The sequence below is a fragment of the Tasmannia lanceolata genome, unplaced genomic scaffold (genome assembly GCF_043159265.1).
Source record: "Tasmannia lanceolata isolate RefF3 unplaced genomic scaffold, GAP_Taslan_0.1 ptg000019l, whole genome shotgun sequence".
Taxonomy (NCBI): domain Eukaryota; kingdom Viridiplantae; phylum Streptophyta; class Magnoliopsida; order Canellales; family Winteraceae; genus Tasmannia; species Tasmannia lanceolata.
In genome coordinates this window covers 13,707,668-13,722,643 of record NW_027518696.1, presented here as the reverse complement: position 1 = coordinate 13,722,643, position 14,976 = coordinate 13,707,668, and the positions used below count along the sequence as shown (strand labels likewise).

Here is a 14,976-nt window from a genome sequence, read left to right as displayed (position 1 = left end):
AGCCGAAATCTTGAAATTTTGGGCGAAATGTGGTACTGCCGCATGAAATCCCGGATTTTTTAGATGAAATTTCGATCGAAATTACCGAAATCGTTTGAAATATTTTAACGGAATAAAAAAGTATTATTTTATTATAAATTTGGATTGAATTCTCGAAATTAACGAAATTTCGAACGAAATTTGGTAAATTTTGATTTCAGTACCATTTAGTTTCATTCCTCACTGAAATCCGAAATTTTGGACCGAAATTTCTGATTTCGGTTGAAATTTAAAACCATGCTTGTAGATAAGTTTACGAGGTGGACATTTTTGGGCATTCAAGAGGGATTCTTTACATAAGATGGCCTGTTGCATCTAACAGCAACCACCTCGTGAATGAGCCTCTGTGGCTACTTTCAGATGCAACAGACCATCACAGAAATCATCCTCGAAATTCCTTCTTGATGTGTAATGCAGGGGGTGAAAATATCATCTCCCGATTATCTTGTGTGAGAAGAATCTTTAGACTTCAACAATAGAACTGAAATTTTTGGAGGGGTGCGCCAGGCCCGTGCAGAGCGATGCGTAAGAGCCCCCAACAGCAAGCTATTGGTAGTGGACCCTACCCCAAAACAATTAGATTAATATCATGTGACCCGATGGGCCACATATCAGATATTAAACTGATAAGAACAGATACTACACTTGATCTTAGCCAAAAGGCCGAGAAAGGTATTGCTTTGATGAGTTTTTATATGACCGTCTCACCAACAAGGGCAGAGAGAGAAAAAACTCTCCCCTTGATTTTTGATCCAACATACCTGTTTTCACAGTCGGCCACCATATAATTTCTCCCAAGTCAAACCCCCTTTTTTTTACTTCTCTTTGGATCAAAATCCAAGGGGCAGTACTGTACTGCTTACACCATAGGATGATCTAAACCGTCCATTTGATGGGCCACAATGTAAAAGGCTGTGCCCGAAAATTTATTTCCACAATGTAAAAAGGGATTTCAGAGGATATTACGGTTCTCAAAAAGCTCTTTAAACCCTATAAATACTACACGACAAACAAGTGGAGCGCTTGTTTATCGAAACACCTTGGTGTAGATATCATTTCCCTAAGATTAATGCAAAACAATTTATTTTTGTTTTTGATCATTCCTTGGTGAGCTTCTAGAAATTTCGGATATGATGATCATAACCCTCTGATCTATAGAGGTCTCTATAATGTGCCACCCAATACACATTGGATGGTTACGATCATCTTATGGAGATGATTTTCAGGGCAAGGGCTATTTATGTTTCTGCCCAACAAATCAATGGTTTAGATGATTAGATCATGGTCTAGTATTTTTTTTAAATCTGTAAGTACGTGCAGACACCCTATAAAAATTTGTTATATAACAGACGCTTATAAGTACTGTAGTCATGACTGAGATCGATATTAAGACCAATACGATAGGATCAAACAAAATCCTAACCGTTGACCGTGCTTAAGACCAAGATGATGTAATGAAAAAAAGTCTTTACCATTGATTTCTTGCTGACAATTAGGCGGGTCAGTGGACTCAAACGGTCCATTGGGCCATCCGAATCGAACTTAAATGGACAAGATCGATCTAGACACATTACCAGGATCCATGGAAACATTTCAGGACGCTATCAAAGGATCCGAAATTATTGCCAATGGGATCCAGACAACCCACAATAGTCGGCAGGAGAGTCCTAAATCCAATTTTATTATACTCTTTTATGAAAATACACTCTAGTTTATAACTTTAATTAATGGTTTAGGGGTATTTTAGTGAAAATAAGTCCTACATTTTTTTGGAACAATTCCTATTTTTAGTGTTTTTCATTCTTCTCTCTCAGGGTACCCTCTTAAGTCTTATCTTCCTTTTTTTGGGGGGGAGTAAGCTGGGGTTAGGCAAGACCCCGACCAGAATATATTAGCAAGCAAGAAGAAAATACATAAGGATCGAAAGGCTAAAAAGCCAAGAGGCTAGCACCCAAAGGCTAGCATAAAAGGAAAGATGGAGTGATCACACTCATACACAAATCTTCTCCTTTTGCCGGGAAGCCTCTTTTGGAGAGGATATCGGCAGCAGTATTTCCTTCCCTCCACACATGGGTGATTTTCCAGGAGATTGTGGATTTGGTGGACTCTGTTATTCTGATTCCAGGGGTACTTTGCGGATTTCTTTACAATGTCAACTGCGTAAGAAGAGTCTGATTCAATCCAAATCCTATGAGAACTATGGCGCAGGGCCAGCTCAATGCCATTTTTTATAGCAAGAAGCTCCAGCCCAAATATCTCCTCCGGATCTGTGAGAAGTGAAAGCATTGTTATACCAGACCCATCATTAATTCTGAGAATGCCCCCAATGCCCCCCCCCCCCCCCCCCCCCCCCCCCCATTAGCATCAAGGGATGCATCAATGTTAACCTTTATCTCATTGATGGTAGGAGGTGACCAGGAGATAAACTTTGGCTCTTATCTTCCTTCACTAAGAATTGACGCTAAAGTCCCTAGCCCACAGGCAATGCTGTGGCTCACCCTCGTAGCTCCTGGTCACATTTGCATTCGCCCTCTTTTGAGAATTTGAACTCTGTAAAATGTAAGTAGGAAAATGGATCGTCACATCACTGGGACGTAGGAAATAGGATCCGAAGAACACTTTGAATCCAATTCGACTGATAATAAATTTGAATGAATCGTGACTAAGACATAGGTGGTAACACTTCGAATCCAATTCAACGATAAGAAATTGAATGAATCGTGACATAGGTGGATCCGATCCGACGTGGGTTCGTTGACACCCCTAGTGACAATAAGGTTGGAGGGATGGGGTCCTCATTAACCAAACTGATCAGAACAACCATGTCTCTTTGTGTGACAAATAATGTCTACCAAATCAACGATCCAGATGACATCATGATTTCTTGGCTAACCATGATGGACAACTTGATAGTTTGATGGGTTTGATTGTAAGTAATAAACTATCCTGATTTCCATGTACACGGATTAGTCACTTCCCTGCATTTTCTTCTTAGATTTGGGAAATTAACAGTAAAGATTAAATGAAACAACAGATACTTAAAGGTCAAGATTAAATGAGACAACAAATACTTCAATTAAGATTTGCGAGGGCCGCGCGAGCGCGTGCCCTCTCTAACACAAATTATGACGTCCACTCTCCCACTTGGGGAGATGGTAGGACAGCTCTCCTCCAAAGTGCAATGGAAGCAACTGCCCTAGGCCTCGCGCGGCCCTCTCTAACACAAATTATGACGTCCACTCTCCCACTTGGGGAGATGGTAGGACAGCTCTCCTCCAAAGTGCAATGGAAGCAACTGCCCTAGGCAATCGGCCTTCTTGATCACCGATAGACCCCGTCCAGGTAAGTATGCTTCATGTCTCTTCTCACCTCTCTTTTGTACATACCTCCCTCTCTTCCATTTATCTCCACATCCGATGTGGGATTATGCTCACAACTCCCTATTACTGCCCGTTCTAAATTGATGTGAGATATCCATATACAGCGTGGGAAGGGAAATGACCACCCCTTGTAGTGTAAATGAGTGGTCATAACACTTGGCAGACGTTGGATTTAGGTAGCACCACACCCAGTGTGTGTGTGAGAGAGAGACAGCGAGAGAGAAAGAGATGAAGCATACTAACCTCTACACTCAGATGGACGGTTCGATTTGAAATGGTTTATGACCGGGAAGTAGGATCCAGAGAACACTCTGAAACAGATCCGACTGATAAGAATTTGAATGGACCGTGACTAAGACATAGGTGGATCTGATTTGAAGACTATGATCACAGCCCTGGAGATAAGTTTAGGAAGGAGATCAATAGTTCAATTTGGATGATGCTAGTTTAGATTATGTAAGATTAAGCTCTGTCTTTTACGTGGAGTGAGAAGATTTCAAAAAAGCTATGAAATGGGTTCTCATGAACTTATAAATGTTTCTATAATAACTCCATTTATGATTTGAAAGCTTACTGGAAGAGTGCTTGTTTTAACCTCTTGGCAACTTGGGCGAGGTTCACCGTTTATAAAGACTTTCGAACAACAGTTGATCTCTCATTCCTTGTAGAATTGAGGGACTTGGAAGACTAATATGTTAAAAGACAATGCTGGCCTCCTGATGGATATGGTTGTTGTGGTGAGATTTTATCTAAGCAGGAAAACATGCAATTATATATTGACTAATCCCGAGATAAGTTGCTCATTGAATTAGTTATCCTGTTGGATAAAGTTTATCTTGAAACCACCTAGTCTGTTGTTCACCAATTTTCTGATTTTATCCAAGAATAAAGGTTGGAACAGAGGATATCATGTCTATACTATGATAAAATAAGCCTCAGCTTGCAATCCCTGTAGTGAATATCATGTACCAGGCTAAATATCATTATACCAAAATATAGTTGAGCTCTAATAATTAGGGAGATGATTTTTTTCGACCCTGTAGGATAATGCCCCCCTCTCCTCTTTTAAGGTGAATTGTGGGCAGACTTTAACACATTTTGACGTCAAATCACATTAAAAAGGGGGCGTATTATCCTACAGGGGGCGAAGAAATCGTCACCTTAGGGAAATGATAAATTCACCCCTTTTCTTCACATGGGACAGCCCGCTACAGTGTACGTGGCAATCATGTCCATTGAATCCTTCCCACATGATGTACACCGGCCCCACTGCGATCATAGATACACTACTGCTGGCTGTTCCAAGTAAAAAAAATGAGCGGATATATCACTTCCCTGAATTAAAATTTTCTTATATCCTATTGCTCCGACCAGGAACCAATAATGTTCCTATGATGGTAATTTGTACTCTTTGAAATGCATCAAGACTGAGACACTGTAAGTAGGAGCTGAAGAACATTATGAATCCGATCTGTGCAATAACGAATTTGAACGGATTCGATCCGAGGTTGATCCGTTGACACCCTTAGTGAAATGAGGGCGTGGTTTCAACTTCTCAGTCTTCTCTTATCCTTGTGGCCTTCAAATAGCACAAATTGTTCCAGGGGAACTTTCTATAGCTATTGATCTTGGGGCTTTAGTACCAAGGACGAGCAATCAATCTTTGTGATTACCTTGGGTTTCGAGCTTTTATAAGCCCCTAACCTAAGGGTCTGGGGCGTTTTGGGCAATATGATATCTCCTAGAGGGAGTTTTGATGGGCTTCCAAAGATGAATGGGGCTAAGTGATCTGCCAAAGCTGTACGTGGCATCTACAAATGCATCGGTGGGGGAGCGTTCTGCTTAGAGGGAAGCCCCCGTGCGGGTGATTTATGTTAGGAAGTGTGTTTGTTGGATTGTTTTCAATCGCAAAGAGATTTGTGATTGCAAAAGTCCTAATTATGGAGTATGTTGGATTTTCGTGGACTGGTGAGACTAAGGCTTTACGTTTATATTGAGTGTGATATTTCTGGGATATTAGTAGTTTTGTATAGTATTTTTTTGGGTGGGCAGTATGTTTCAGGATTTTTCCTAGATGCCTAGGGTTTGAGGACTACAAAGATTCTTAACTCGATGCGAGGAGTTGGTGTCCACCATTGGAGTCGTCGCAACATAATATTGTCAATTGGGGCGAGGCAAAATGGGGTATTTACAAATCGTATGTATTTTCTTTTTCCTAACTTTGTTAGTTTGTCATTTACTATTCAACTAGTTACAGACCCGTGCGATGCACGGATCGAATGTTAATTTAGATTGAAAAGGAAAAAAAATAAAAAAATAAAGAGTGCAATATATTCTTGAATTACTATTCCTCCATATATGAAAAAGATTAATAAAAATCACTAAAAGCTAAGATAAGATGCATTTACATGCAACTTACACCAAAAACATGAGTTATAGAAGAATCAGACTTGTCATTGAACCCCACTTTCATAGCAAAACAAATGAGTGAAAAAAGACTCGAAGGAAAAGAGAAAAAAAATCATGTCGGCTTAGAGGATTCCGCTTTACTTATATATATATAAGATGTGGCATATTCCATGTCGGCTTGCACAATTTCCAAACAAAGTCATTTCTCATTGTTTCACTTTTCTTTCAAATCAAGAGGGAAAAAAAGGAAAGTAATGTAATGTAACAAGAATAAGTAACATCCAAATGCCAAACAGAGCCTAAGAAAATCCAAATGGTTGATTTCTTGTAGTCATTGATGTTAGAGTCCTTCTGGTTGCACCAAAAAATGAAAAACATAATGCTCTGTTTGGTTGCCGGGTTTTTTTTGTTCCCGGGAGTTATGTGGGAGAAAAAAATACCCTGGGAGATAGGTGGGAAAAAAAAGAGTCCTGGAAGTATGCTGGTAAAATAAAAATCCCATGTTTGGTTATGTGGGAGAAAAAAATACCTGGGAGATATGGTGGGAGAAAAAAAAACCTTTGTTTGGTTGCTTGAACTGTTGGGTAGAAAAAAATTCTTCTCAAGCTTATTTTTGGTTTCTGAGTTTATTTTGGTTCCTGGGGTTATCTTGGGATGGGATGAAAAGGCAATCATTACAAAAGTGGGATTAAAAAATTCACCCCACAAGTAATCATTACAAGAGTGGGATTAAAATAAACCTAGTGCTAAAAGGCAACCAAACATGGGATGGGACCAAAATTTAACTTACTCTCCCACAAAACTCCCAGGCACAAAAAAAACCCGGCAACCAAACAGAGCATAAAAGTAAAAGGACTCATTTCTTTTTAGTTTCCTATCATTAAACGGTTGCCATTTATTATCACTATTTGATTTTCCTCTCAAAGATATTGGATTCCACATTTCTTTAACGTAATTTGACGTCAGAAAGCGTCATTTAATTATAGGGACATGACAAATGCGCATCCATTTAACGTAATTTGACGTCAGAAAGCGTCAAAAGGAGGGTAACTACTTTATCGCTTTTTGACGTCAAATCATGTTAAGGGTGCTAATAATCCTAGAGGGGGTGCGAGCGAATTTGTCATCTCCCTAATTATATTATACGGGCATTTCCGAAATTTGGGCAAAGGTTTATAAACACTACATTGGAAAAGTAAAAAAAATAAATTTTTTTGATCCCGCCTCCAACTGGAAATTCAAAAAAATTCCCTCTGCCCGATTTGTCGGGAATATGGAAACATTTTCATCCCCGCTCGAGAGAACAGCGGCAAAAGCTCTTCTTCTTCTCTCCTCTTCCAAACCCCTCTCTCCTCCTTCTTACAGGTGAAATCTCTCTCTCTCTCTCTCTCTCTCTCTCTCTCTCTCTCTCTCTCTCTATTCATTCTGTATTTTTTTTTTGTTTGTGATTTCAGCTGCTTTAATGGTTTTTTTATTCAGGAATAAGTGCAAGGAAGATCAGCATCTAAGTGTCTACAGTTCCTGTTCTTCTTCTCTTACTAGCAATGATTCATCTGAAGAGATTCGACCAGATCCGCTAAGAATTCTCGCAATTGCTGCTTTGTACCTTGAGAAGAAGTTCAAGGTAATTTTTTAATTTCAGTTCTTTGTTTACAATCTGTAGATCTGAACTTCATCTTCAGATCTGAGTCATTTCATGAATGGATCTGTACAACTGTTTCAGATCTCTGTAAACATTGTCAGTATCTCAACAGATGCCAGAAAATTACTTTCTATTTACTATATGTATGTATGAGTTCGGATTATTCAATCTTAACTAAACAGATCCTCGTTTTAGCTTTTTGTGTACATTTACATTTGCTTTTCTTTTTTAGTTTTGCATGCACTACAGATCTCTGTTTAAAACTCCTCACTGATTGCGCATCTAATTTCGGCATTAACTTTGCCTACGATCTGTAGATCTGAGTAGTTATAGCTCTTTTAGTGAAATTACGTCTACTTTTCCATTTATCTTCTACGGAAATTAGAAAAAGTCTTTTGAAATCTCAACTGCGCCAATCTAATTTTTGAAACTCGAATCTTCTTTTAGAATTTCAACTTATCAGATCTGTTTTTGATTAATTTCTGAAGAAATTTAAGTACTTCTGTAGAAAAAATCTGTAATAATGACCAGATCAAGGTATCTCGTTTTGGAGTTTTGCATTAAGTACTGATCTCTGATGAAAACTAGATCTAATTTTGGCATAAAATCTACTTACGATCTGTAGATCTAATTTTGATTGATTTCTGAAGAAATTTAGTGAAATCTGTGTTAAGGATCAGATCTTGGTAGCTCATTTGAAGTTTCTTCTTTATTCTTCTAAATTTTTTTTTCCAGGTGGTGAGAAGGACGCGTTCCAAGATCTATCGCGCTTCACATAGTAGGAAGTTTATCTCCGGCTGGAGCTGGAAAGTAAGCCGTCCAGTGCCGGAAAAGGAAGAAAATTCAGTGATTTCGAGTACTTCGAGCTCGGTTTGCAGCGTGGTGAGCCGACGTCAGCTGAGAGTGATGAAGAAATCATCCACTCGTCGTGAGAATGTGTTTAGAGGTGGAAAAAGGGAAGGCTGGACCTACTCGGCTCGGCTACGGAGCCGAGCCGAAGCTATCTTGGAATTTCTTTCAGGTTGTTGGGCTTCGGAGGTTAGGATTCGAGAAGCATTTGGCAATAGCCCTGACACTAGCAAAGCTTTGAGAATGTGAGTCAAATCTCTCTCTCTCTCTCTCTACTTACTACCGTGGAAAGTTTAAAAAGATGTCTCACTCTCTGACCTTTAACGAAAAGAAAGGAACTCCAACTGAATATAACAGCAAAAAGTAGGAGAATCTACACACGTAAATGGCCTTCACCTTCATAAATGTATCACCAATCCCCTCAGTTGATGGTGGCACTCTACGTTTTATTAAGCAACTTACTGATTATTTATTTATAGCCCTTTTGAAAGGGAAATGAATAATGATACTTTTGTCCCTTGACCCCTGTAGTCTAAAAGAGTAGTCGTAAATATGGTTTTAAATTTCGACCGAAATCCAAAATTTCTGTCGAGACCGAAATCGAAATCGGGTACACCCGAAACGTTGCAAAATTTCTTCCGAAATTTAAGGAATTTCACCCAAAAAACTAGATTTTGTTCATTATTCAATGTTAAAATATTATTTTAATTGATTTCGTCGGATTTTGGCCAAAATTTCGATATAGGTGAGGACCGAAACTAATTCTGAAACCGAAATTTGAAACCATGGTCATAAATACACTAGAGAGGGCTGTCCCAATTAATAAGGGGGGCGAATATATCATTTCCCTTGATTTTTTATTTTTTCGCAAAATATCTCATTTCCCTTTTGAAATTGTAACAAATTGTAACAACTAATTATAGAAGCAAAAAACTTAAGAGAGGAGTGTTATTATTAAAAAATGGGAGTGCAATTGCGAGTAATCGAAATATGCGGCAGTTCGTTCAACTCGAACAAAATCTAGGGTGGGCCCCATGTTTCAGGGTTTGAGTTGAAGCCTTTTCAATTTTAAAGCTGTTAAATGACATTAATACGTGACAAGTCATTCGTCTTTTATGCAACGTACTCCAACTTTGCCCCTAGCTTTTGTCAAAATAACGAAACGTATTAGAGACAAGCCCATGCAGGAGGTTTTTTTTTTAATGCAACTCTCCTTTGAAATTGATGTGAAAAAATGATTCAGTTTACTCGTAAATCAAGTCATTTTCTTAATCTAATTCATTATCATTTATATAGGTAAATGATACCCCGCTCTCTCCTAATGTTTTCTGTGAGAATGGTTCACTGCTTGAGGATAAATTCACCCCCTTTAACATTTTTCTTTGCTTTTAAAACTTAATGAATAACGGGGTTGGTGTGGGTGTGGGAGGGGGAGGGGGATATCATTTCCCTTTATATATTCTAACAACTGTAAATTAATTTCCAGGTTGCTGAAATTAGAAGAAGTCAAGCGGTCGGGTGCAGGCGGCCGCGTAGATCCCTTCCTTTATTCGGTAATCCACATTTGATCCCGCTTTTGCTTTTATTTAAAAAAGAAATCGAATTTCAACAAAATATTAAGGTAGATGATTTTCCCGCCCCCTATAGGATAATGCCCCCCCCCCCCCCTTTTAACGTGAATTGTGGGCAGACTTTTAACACTTTTTGACGTTGGATCGTGTTAAAAGGAGGGCGCATTATCCTACTGGGATGCGGGTGCGAAAAAATCATCGCCCAATATTAAAAAGGAATAATTTAAAATCACACCCTTTTCTCAATGCTATTATTTTATACTCAGTATTATATATGCTGTATATATATATTTTATACTCAGATATTTGATATTTCAACAGGTGGTGGGACCGCGCAGCGACGTTGACTCAGTCTAAGCGAGTCTTCTTCCACTGTTTCTCTATTACACGCTTTAGATTTTTTTTCCTTGGAAAAAGGGGAAAAAATAGAAAAAAAGAAAGGTCCTCCATCATACAAACTTCAATAATTCATCCGTTAGTCCGTATATATCACAGTTGAGCAATTTTGGATTGTATTAGCCGGCCGAGATTGATTACAAGGGGAACCTCACCGAATAGTATTCATTTCATTCGTATAGATACATCTCAATTGTAAGTGGAACCATGTAGGGTGTGTCACCTGAATGCGGAGACTTCTCCAATTTCTTTTACCAAAATCAGATACATTGTCAATCTGTCATTGGTATCAAAGTCATGGGTTTGCTCCCCAGCGACGAGCGTTCGAATCCCCCCTTGCTTAACCGATACGCGTGGTTTCCGGGTGATTGCGCGCATCCGTAGGGAAATAGTCCTACTCCCGAAGGGGGTGGGGACACCCTTAGTTACCCAAAAAAAAAAAAAAAACACACACCAAAACTCGAAGGTTTTCTCTCCCCTCTTTACACTTCTAGGCTGAGACGGGAAAAGAGTACTTGTTCACCTTTCTCCAAAACCAAAAACAAGAGAGAGTGGGATATTTTCATTCATTAGAGAGTATGGAAAGAGGGATCCTTGGGTTATTTATAATCTATATGCAAAAGCTTTCAAACAAGCTTCTTGTTTTCTTAAATTAGCCTCTATTCTTAGCAAAGCTAAGCTTATCAAAAACCGTCAAAGGCATGTTGCCTTCTACACCTTTAGCCAATGCAAGAATGTTGCCATGTTGAGAACGGCACATGGCCAAAGTTTCTATAGACCCAAGCCACCTAAGAGTCAAAACAATATCCTAACAAGTGTATGCATAAGAATGATATATATACATACAAGGATTTGCTGTCTATTTGAACAATTCATCTGAGGTGGCTGTTCTCTCATGCAAAAGTCAGCCTACACACATATATAAAGAAAAAGGGAACCAAAGAGTTTGCATAGGTAGCTTACATATGCAAATTGCTTACCGTCTACGACCGAAATGATCATTTTGTTCCTCTCTGACATGGATCACCCCCTAAAGTTTCAAGTCGATCTGACAGCCGGATCTGTAGAGGGACTGAATATTAGAGGGTTGATGCTGACCCTCTATAGATCGGAGGGTTAGGATCAACCTATGGAAATAATTTTTGGGGCTCAACCTATTTAGAATGTGGCCCATCTAATGGACGGTTAGGATCATCTTATGCTGCGGGCCATACATTACTTTTAATAAAGTGACGAGTGCGATCATCAAAATACAGTAGTGCTGATAACATTTCCCTTTATATAAGAAGAAAATTCAACGGGAAAAATACGTGAATATATCACAACACGTCAATCCAAGGATAAAATAAATCCTGATTTGCTATCCATGGACTGAACTGCACCGCGAGGGTCATGTATGTAAAGTCAATGCTTATTCTTGTAACATCCGGGATTGTACAAGATAAAACATGGATTTAGCATGCAATCCTAGGTTATGAAATTCATGAATCCAAATGGCCCTTACTACCTAATCTCAAAAACAACTTTTCCAAGGATATCTATCCCGATCAAGAATAACCTCACAGGGATAGGAAGCCGGGATTTATTTCGTCCTTTGAATGGACTTTCTATACTATGTTCTTGTACATGTAGACCTTTTGTTCTTGGACGAAATGTTATGAGAACAAAATTAATGAATATTTACAGCATAAATTTAAGGTAAACTTAATTATCCCAGTAGGATATGGCCAATATCTTCGAAACAACTTATCCAAGGATTTCTTATCCCTCAAGGAACAGCTCCACAGGTCCAACGAATACAAGGCCGGCTTAGTCAAATTTATTTTCTTTATAAGGGTTAGGGCTGCAAACGAGCCTAGCCGAGCCGAACATTGGGGTGTTCGTCGCTCGACTCGGCTCGTGACGGCTTTTTTTTTTGGGCTCGTGTTTGGCTTGCCAAAATTCAACAAAGCTAGAGTTTGGCTCGGCTCGTTTAGTAAACGAACGAGCCCGAGCCGAGCCTAAAAAATCAAATAAATACCATTAAGTTATATATATATATATATATATATATATATATATATATATATATATATATATATATATATAACGAACATAATCCGAGCTTTAAAGCTCGGCTCGGCTTTATGAACCGAGCCTAAAAAGTTCACAAGCTTTTCCGAGCCAAACTATACAAAGCTCAAGTTCGGCTTGTTTATTTGACGAGCCTAATTTTTGGGCTCAGGTTCAGCTCGTTTAGTAAACGAACAAGCCCGAGCCGAGCTTTTAATGAGCCGAACCCAAACATGTTCGTGATCCGGCTCGATTCATTTGCAGTTAAGGGTCCGTTCCAATTGTCGTAAAACCCGATTCTTTAAAATAAAAAAAAAACCATTTAAGGCCTCAGTATGTTCCAATAGATATAAGCTAGGTTTGTGTAATTATTAAAACAAGAATTATATGATGGATGACCGTGCATGCACGTGCAATCCCAAAATCTAATGTGGCCCACATTATTTCAGTGATCTAAATCAATCAAATTGGTTAGGCTCTGACATAGATAGGGTGTACCCAGAAAATCTTTTTCATATATCATCTTAACCCTCTCATCCGTCGAGGTCCACAAATCGGATGGTTAGATGATGCTATAGAGAAGATTTTCTGAGCAAATCCTATCTAGCTCGGGCCCACCCAAAAAATGTGGGCCAGGTGTTTTTTTTCTCATGCACGAGCACGCACCAGTGCGTATGATTTCTCAAAAAAAAAAAAAAAAAGAAGGAAAAATTGCCAATGGAGGGCACCAAAATACAAGAATTGTGAATGGGGACACAATTTTGAAAAACCGTTAAAAGAGGGTTGATAACCCTCTTTTGAGAGTTCGATAACCCCATTTAGAATAGAGAGTTGATAAACCCATTTCGTCTCTCTTTAACAATTTTTCAAAAGTGTGTCCCTCGTTCACAATTCTTGTATTTTGGTGTCACCCATTTGCAATTTTTCCAAAACCTGGGTCGTTCAGTTGTACTGATATCATTTGGGAGCTGATAAATTCGCACCTCATGTATGATTAATTCGCACCCCTTGATAATATGAATTGTGTTAGACTTTAACCACATCAAAATGTCAAATCATGATCAAAGGATGTGAATTATCTAACAGTGGGTGCGAATTTATCATCACCCTATCATTTCCGTACCATTATTACCGAGTAAAACAGTAAAACACCCACACGTCTCCTTCCTTCCCGTTTTTTCTTCATTCTTCCTCTCTTGGAAGCTTTCTCGGTCAGATCTTCTTCTCGCTACGCGCTCTTCTTTTAGGTTTTCTTCTCCCTCGATCGCTCTCATTCTCTCGTGATATCATTCGCCCTCAATTTCTCGTCCCAAATTCCCCTGTAAAACTCGGCCTTTCTCTTATTTTCTATCCTTTCCAAAACCCTAGACACTGATCTCCATTGTTACTGATAAAGAATCAAAACTGATGCTTCGAGTCTGATCTACAATTTGAGCGATTTAATCTACTTTATTTTGAAACGATTCGTTTTCGAGGTAAGTTTCGTTGATTTTGCCGTAAATTCATCTGATTTTGTTTGAATTTTAGCTGGATTTGCTTGATTTATGATCTCTTTTACATCTGAATTGAAGAAAAAGCTTCAAATTTCTGAGAAATGTGGATTTTGTTTTAGTGATTTCTGTAATTTGAAGATTAAATTTGCGATCGAATCTTTCTAAATGCAGTAAACAAATGAGACGACAATTATCAAAGGGAAAAACAATAATATGCGAATCTTGAGATCAAAACTATAAGAGAGTACTGAAAGTTAATATCTTTGAGAAAATTTGAAGCTTTTGTTACCTAGTGTTAGAATTATGTTGGAGTTTCTGTTAGTGCAGTTTTACTGTTTATATGGGCCATGTATTGTTTCCATTGAATGAAATCTAGGGCTTGCATGTGATGTATCAGTCTAATTGCTTACATTTGAGAAAACTGGCCCTTCTCTTTGTAAAAAAAGACTTATTCTAATCTGATTGAATGTGATTTTTTCTTCTTTCTTTTATAGGTATATGGTTTTTAAGTGCGGTGGCAACTTGAGATGATGAGGAACGGAGCTTTTGATGGTTTGCCTGTTTCTGAGGAGAAATCAGTAAGTATCATTTTGATAATAGCTGGTTACTTGCATCTTGAGTTTTATTACTGAAAGTTTGTCGGTGGTGTTTATGGTTTTGATTCATAGTTATCTTAGATTGATTGGAACGAGATTTTTTCCCCTTTTAGTGGACTTATGAAGATCATTCAGTGAATTTTATATTTACATTACCCTGATTCAGATGTATGTTTAGTACTATATGATAAATTTTTTATATCTTATTTATACATATGGAGGATCTTCCATGCGTCCATGAGAAATCTTCCATATCATCATGGAAAAGGTGAACATTAAATGAATTGTGCATTTCTTTATTCTGGCTATTAAATGAATTGCGCAGTTATTTATTCTGAGCCAGATCGATCATTCTAATTTTAATAGGGTTGTATTGCTTTTCTAGAAAACCCACTCAGCCAAGAGCTGTAGGAACTGGCTCGTGATATAATGGCTCTGCATAGCTGCAATTGGAGGGCACCATATCCCTTTGAGAATGGACCACTTCTAGCAATCTCTAAAGTGATCTAGGAAGAAAATATATAGAGCTTTTAGTTTTTCCAGTGCAAG

The 14,976-nt window shown here is 38.4% G+C and overlaps 2 protein-coding genes, 1 non-coding gene and 1 pseudogene across 3 annotated transcripts in view; 2 read left to right on the top strand and 2 right to left on the bottom strand.

Moving 5' to 3' along the window:
* Positions 1-532: 532 nt before the first annotated feature.
* On the bottom strand, positions 533-715 carry LOC143853641 (U2 spliceosomal RNA; annotated as a pseudogene).
* A 2,520-nt stretch (positions 716-3,235) lies between these two features.
* LOC143853635 (U1 spliceosomal RNA) lies at positions 3,236-3,389 on the bottom strand. The gene has a single exon (XR_013237250.1). It is a non-coding gene; the product is annotated as a U1 spliceosomal RNA (small nuclear RNA).
* Positions 3,390-7,101: 3,712 nt separating this feature from the next.
* Positions 7,102-10,501, top strand: LOC143852336 (uncharacterized). Its single transcript, XM_077361722.1, has 5 exons — positions 7,102-7,193; positions 7,308-7,452; positions 8,206-8,564; positions 9,806-9,872; positions 10,212-10,501. Exons 1-5 carry the CDS (start codon positions 7,102-7,104, stop codon positions 10,245-10,247), a joined length of 699 nt encoding a protein of 232 aa, XP_077217837.1. The 3' UTR covers positions 10,248-10,501.
* A 3,005-nt stretch (positions 10,502-13,506) lies between these two features.
* SEC8 (subunit of exocyst complex 8) overlaps positions 13,507-14,976 on the top strand; it is an 87,107-nt gene continuing 85,637 nt past the window's right edge. Inside the window, exons 1-2 of the mRNA XM_077361632.1 lie at positions 13,507-13,813; positions 14,326-14,409. Of these exons, the coding sequence (XP_077217747.1) occupies positions 14,359-14,409 (51 nt within the window). The 5' untranslated portion in view covers positions 13,507-13,813; positions 14,326-14,358. The remainder of the gene's footprint in view (positions 13,814-14,325; positions 14,410-14,976) is intronic.

What these genes read in the sequence shown, in the direction of transcription:
- LOC143852336 (XM_077361722.1), top strand. Translation starts at nt 7,102, where the DNA reads ATGGAAACATTTTCATCCCCGCTCGAGAGAACAGCGGCAAAAGCTCTT. An exon ending in CTCTCTCCTCCTTCTTACAG is followed by an intron (nt 7,194 to 7,307) that starts GTGAAATCTCTC and finishes TTTTTTATTCAG; the next exon opens with GAATAAGTGCAAGGAAGATC. An exon ending in ACTAGCAAAGCTTTGAGAAT is followed by an intron (nt 8,565 to 9,805) that starts GTGAGTCAAATC and finishes ATTAATTTCCAG; the next exon opens with GTTGCTGAAATTAGAAGAAG.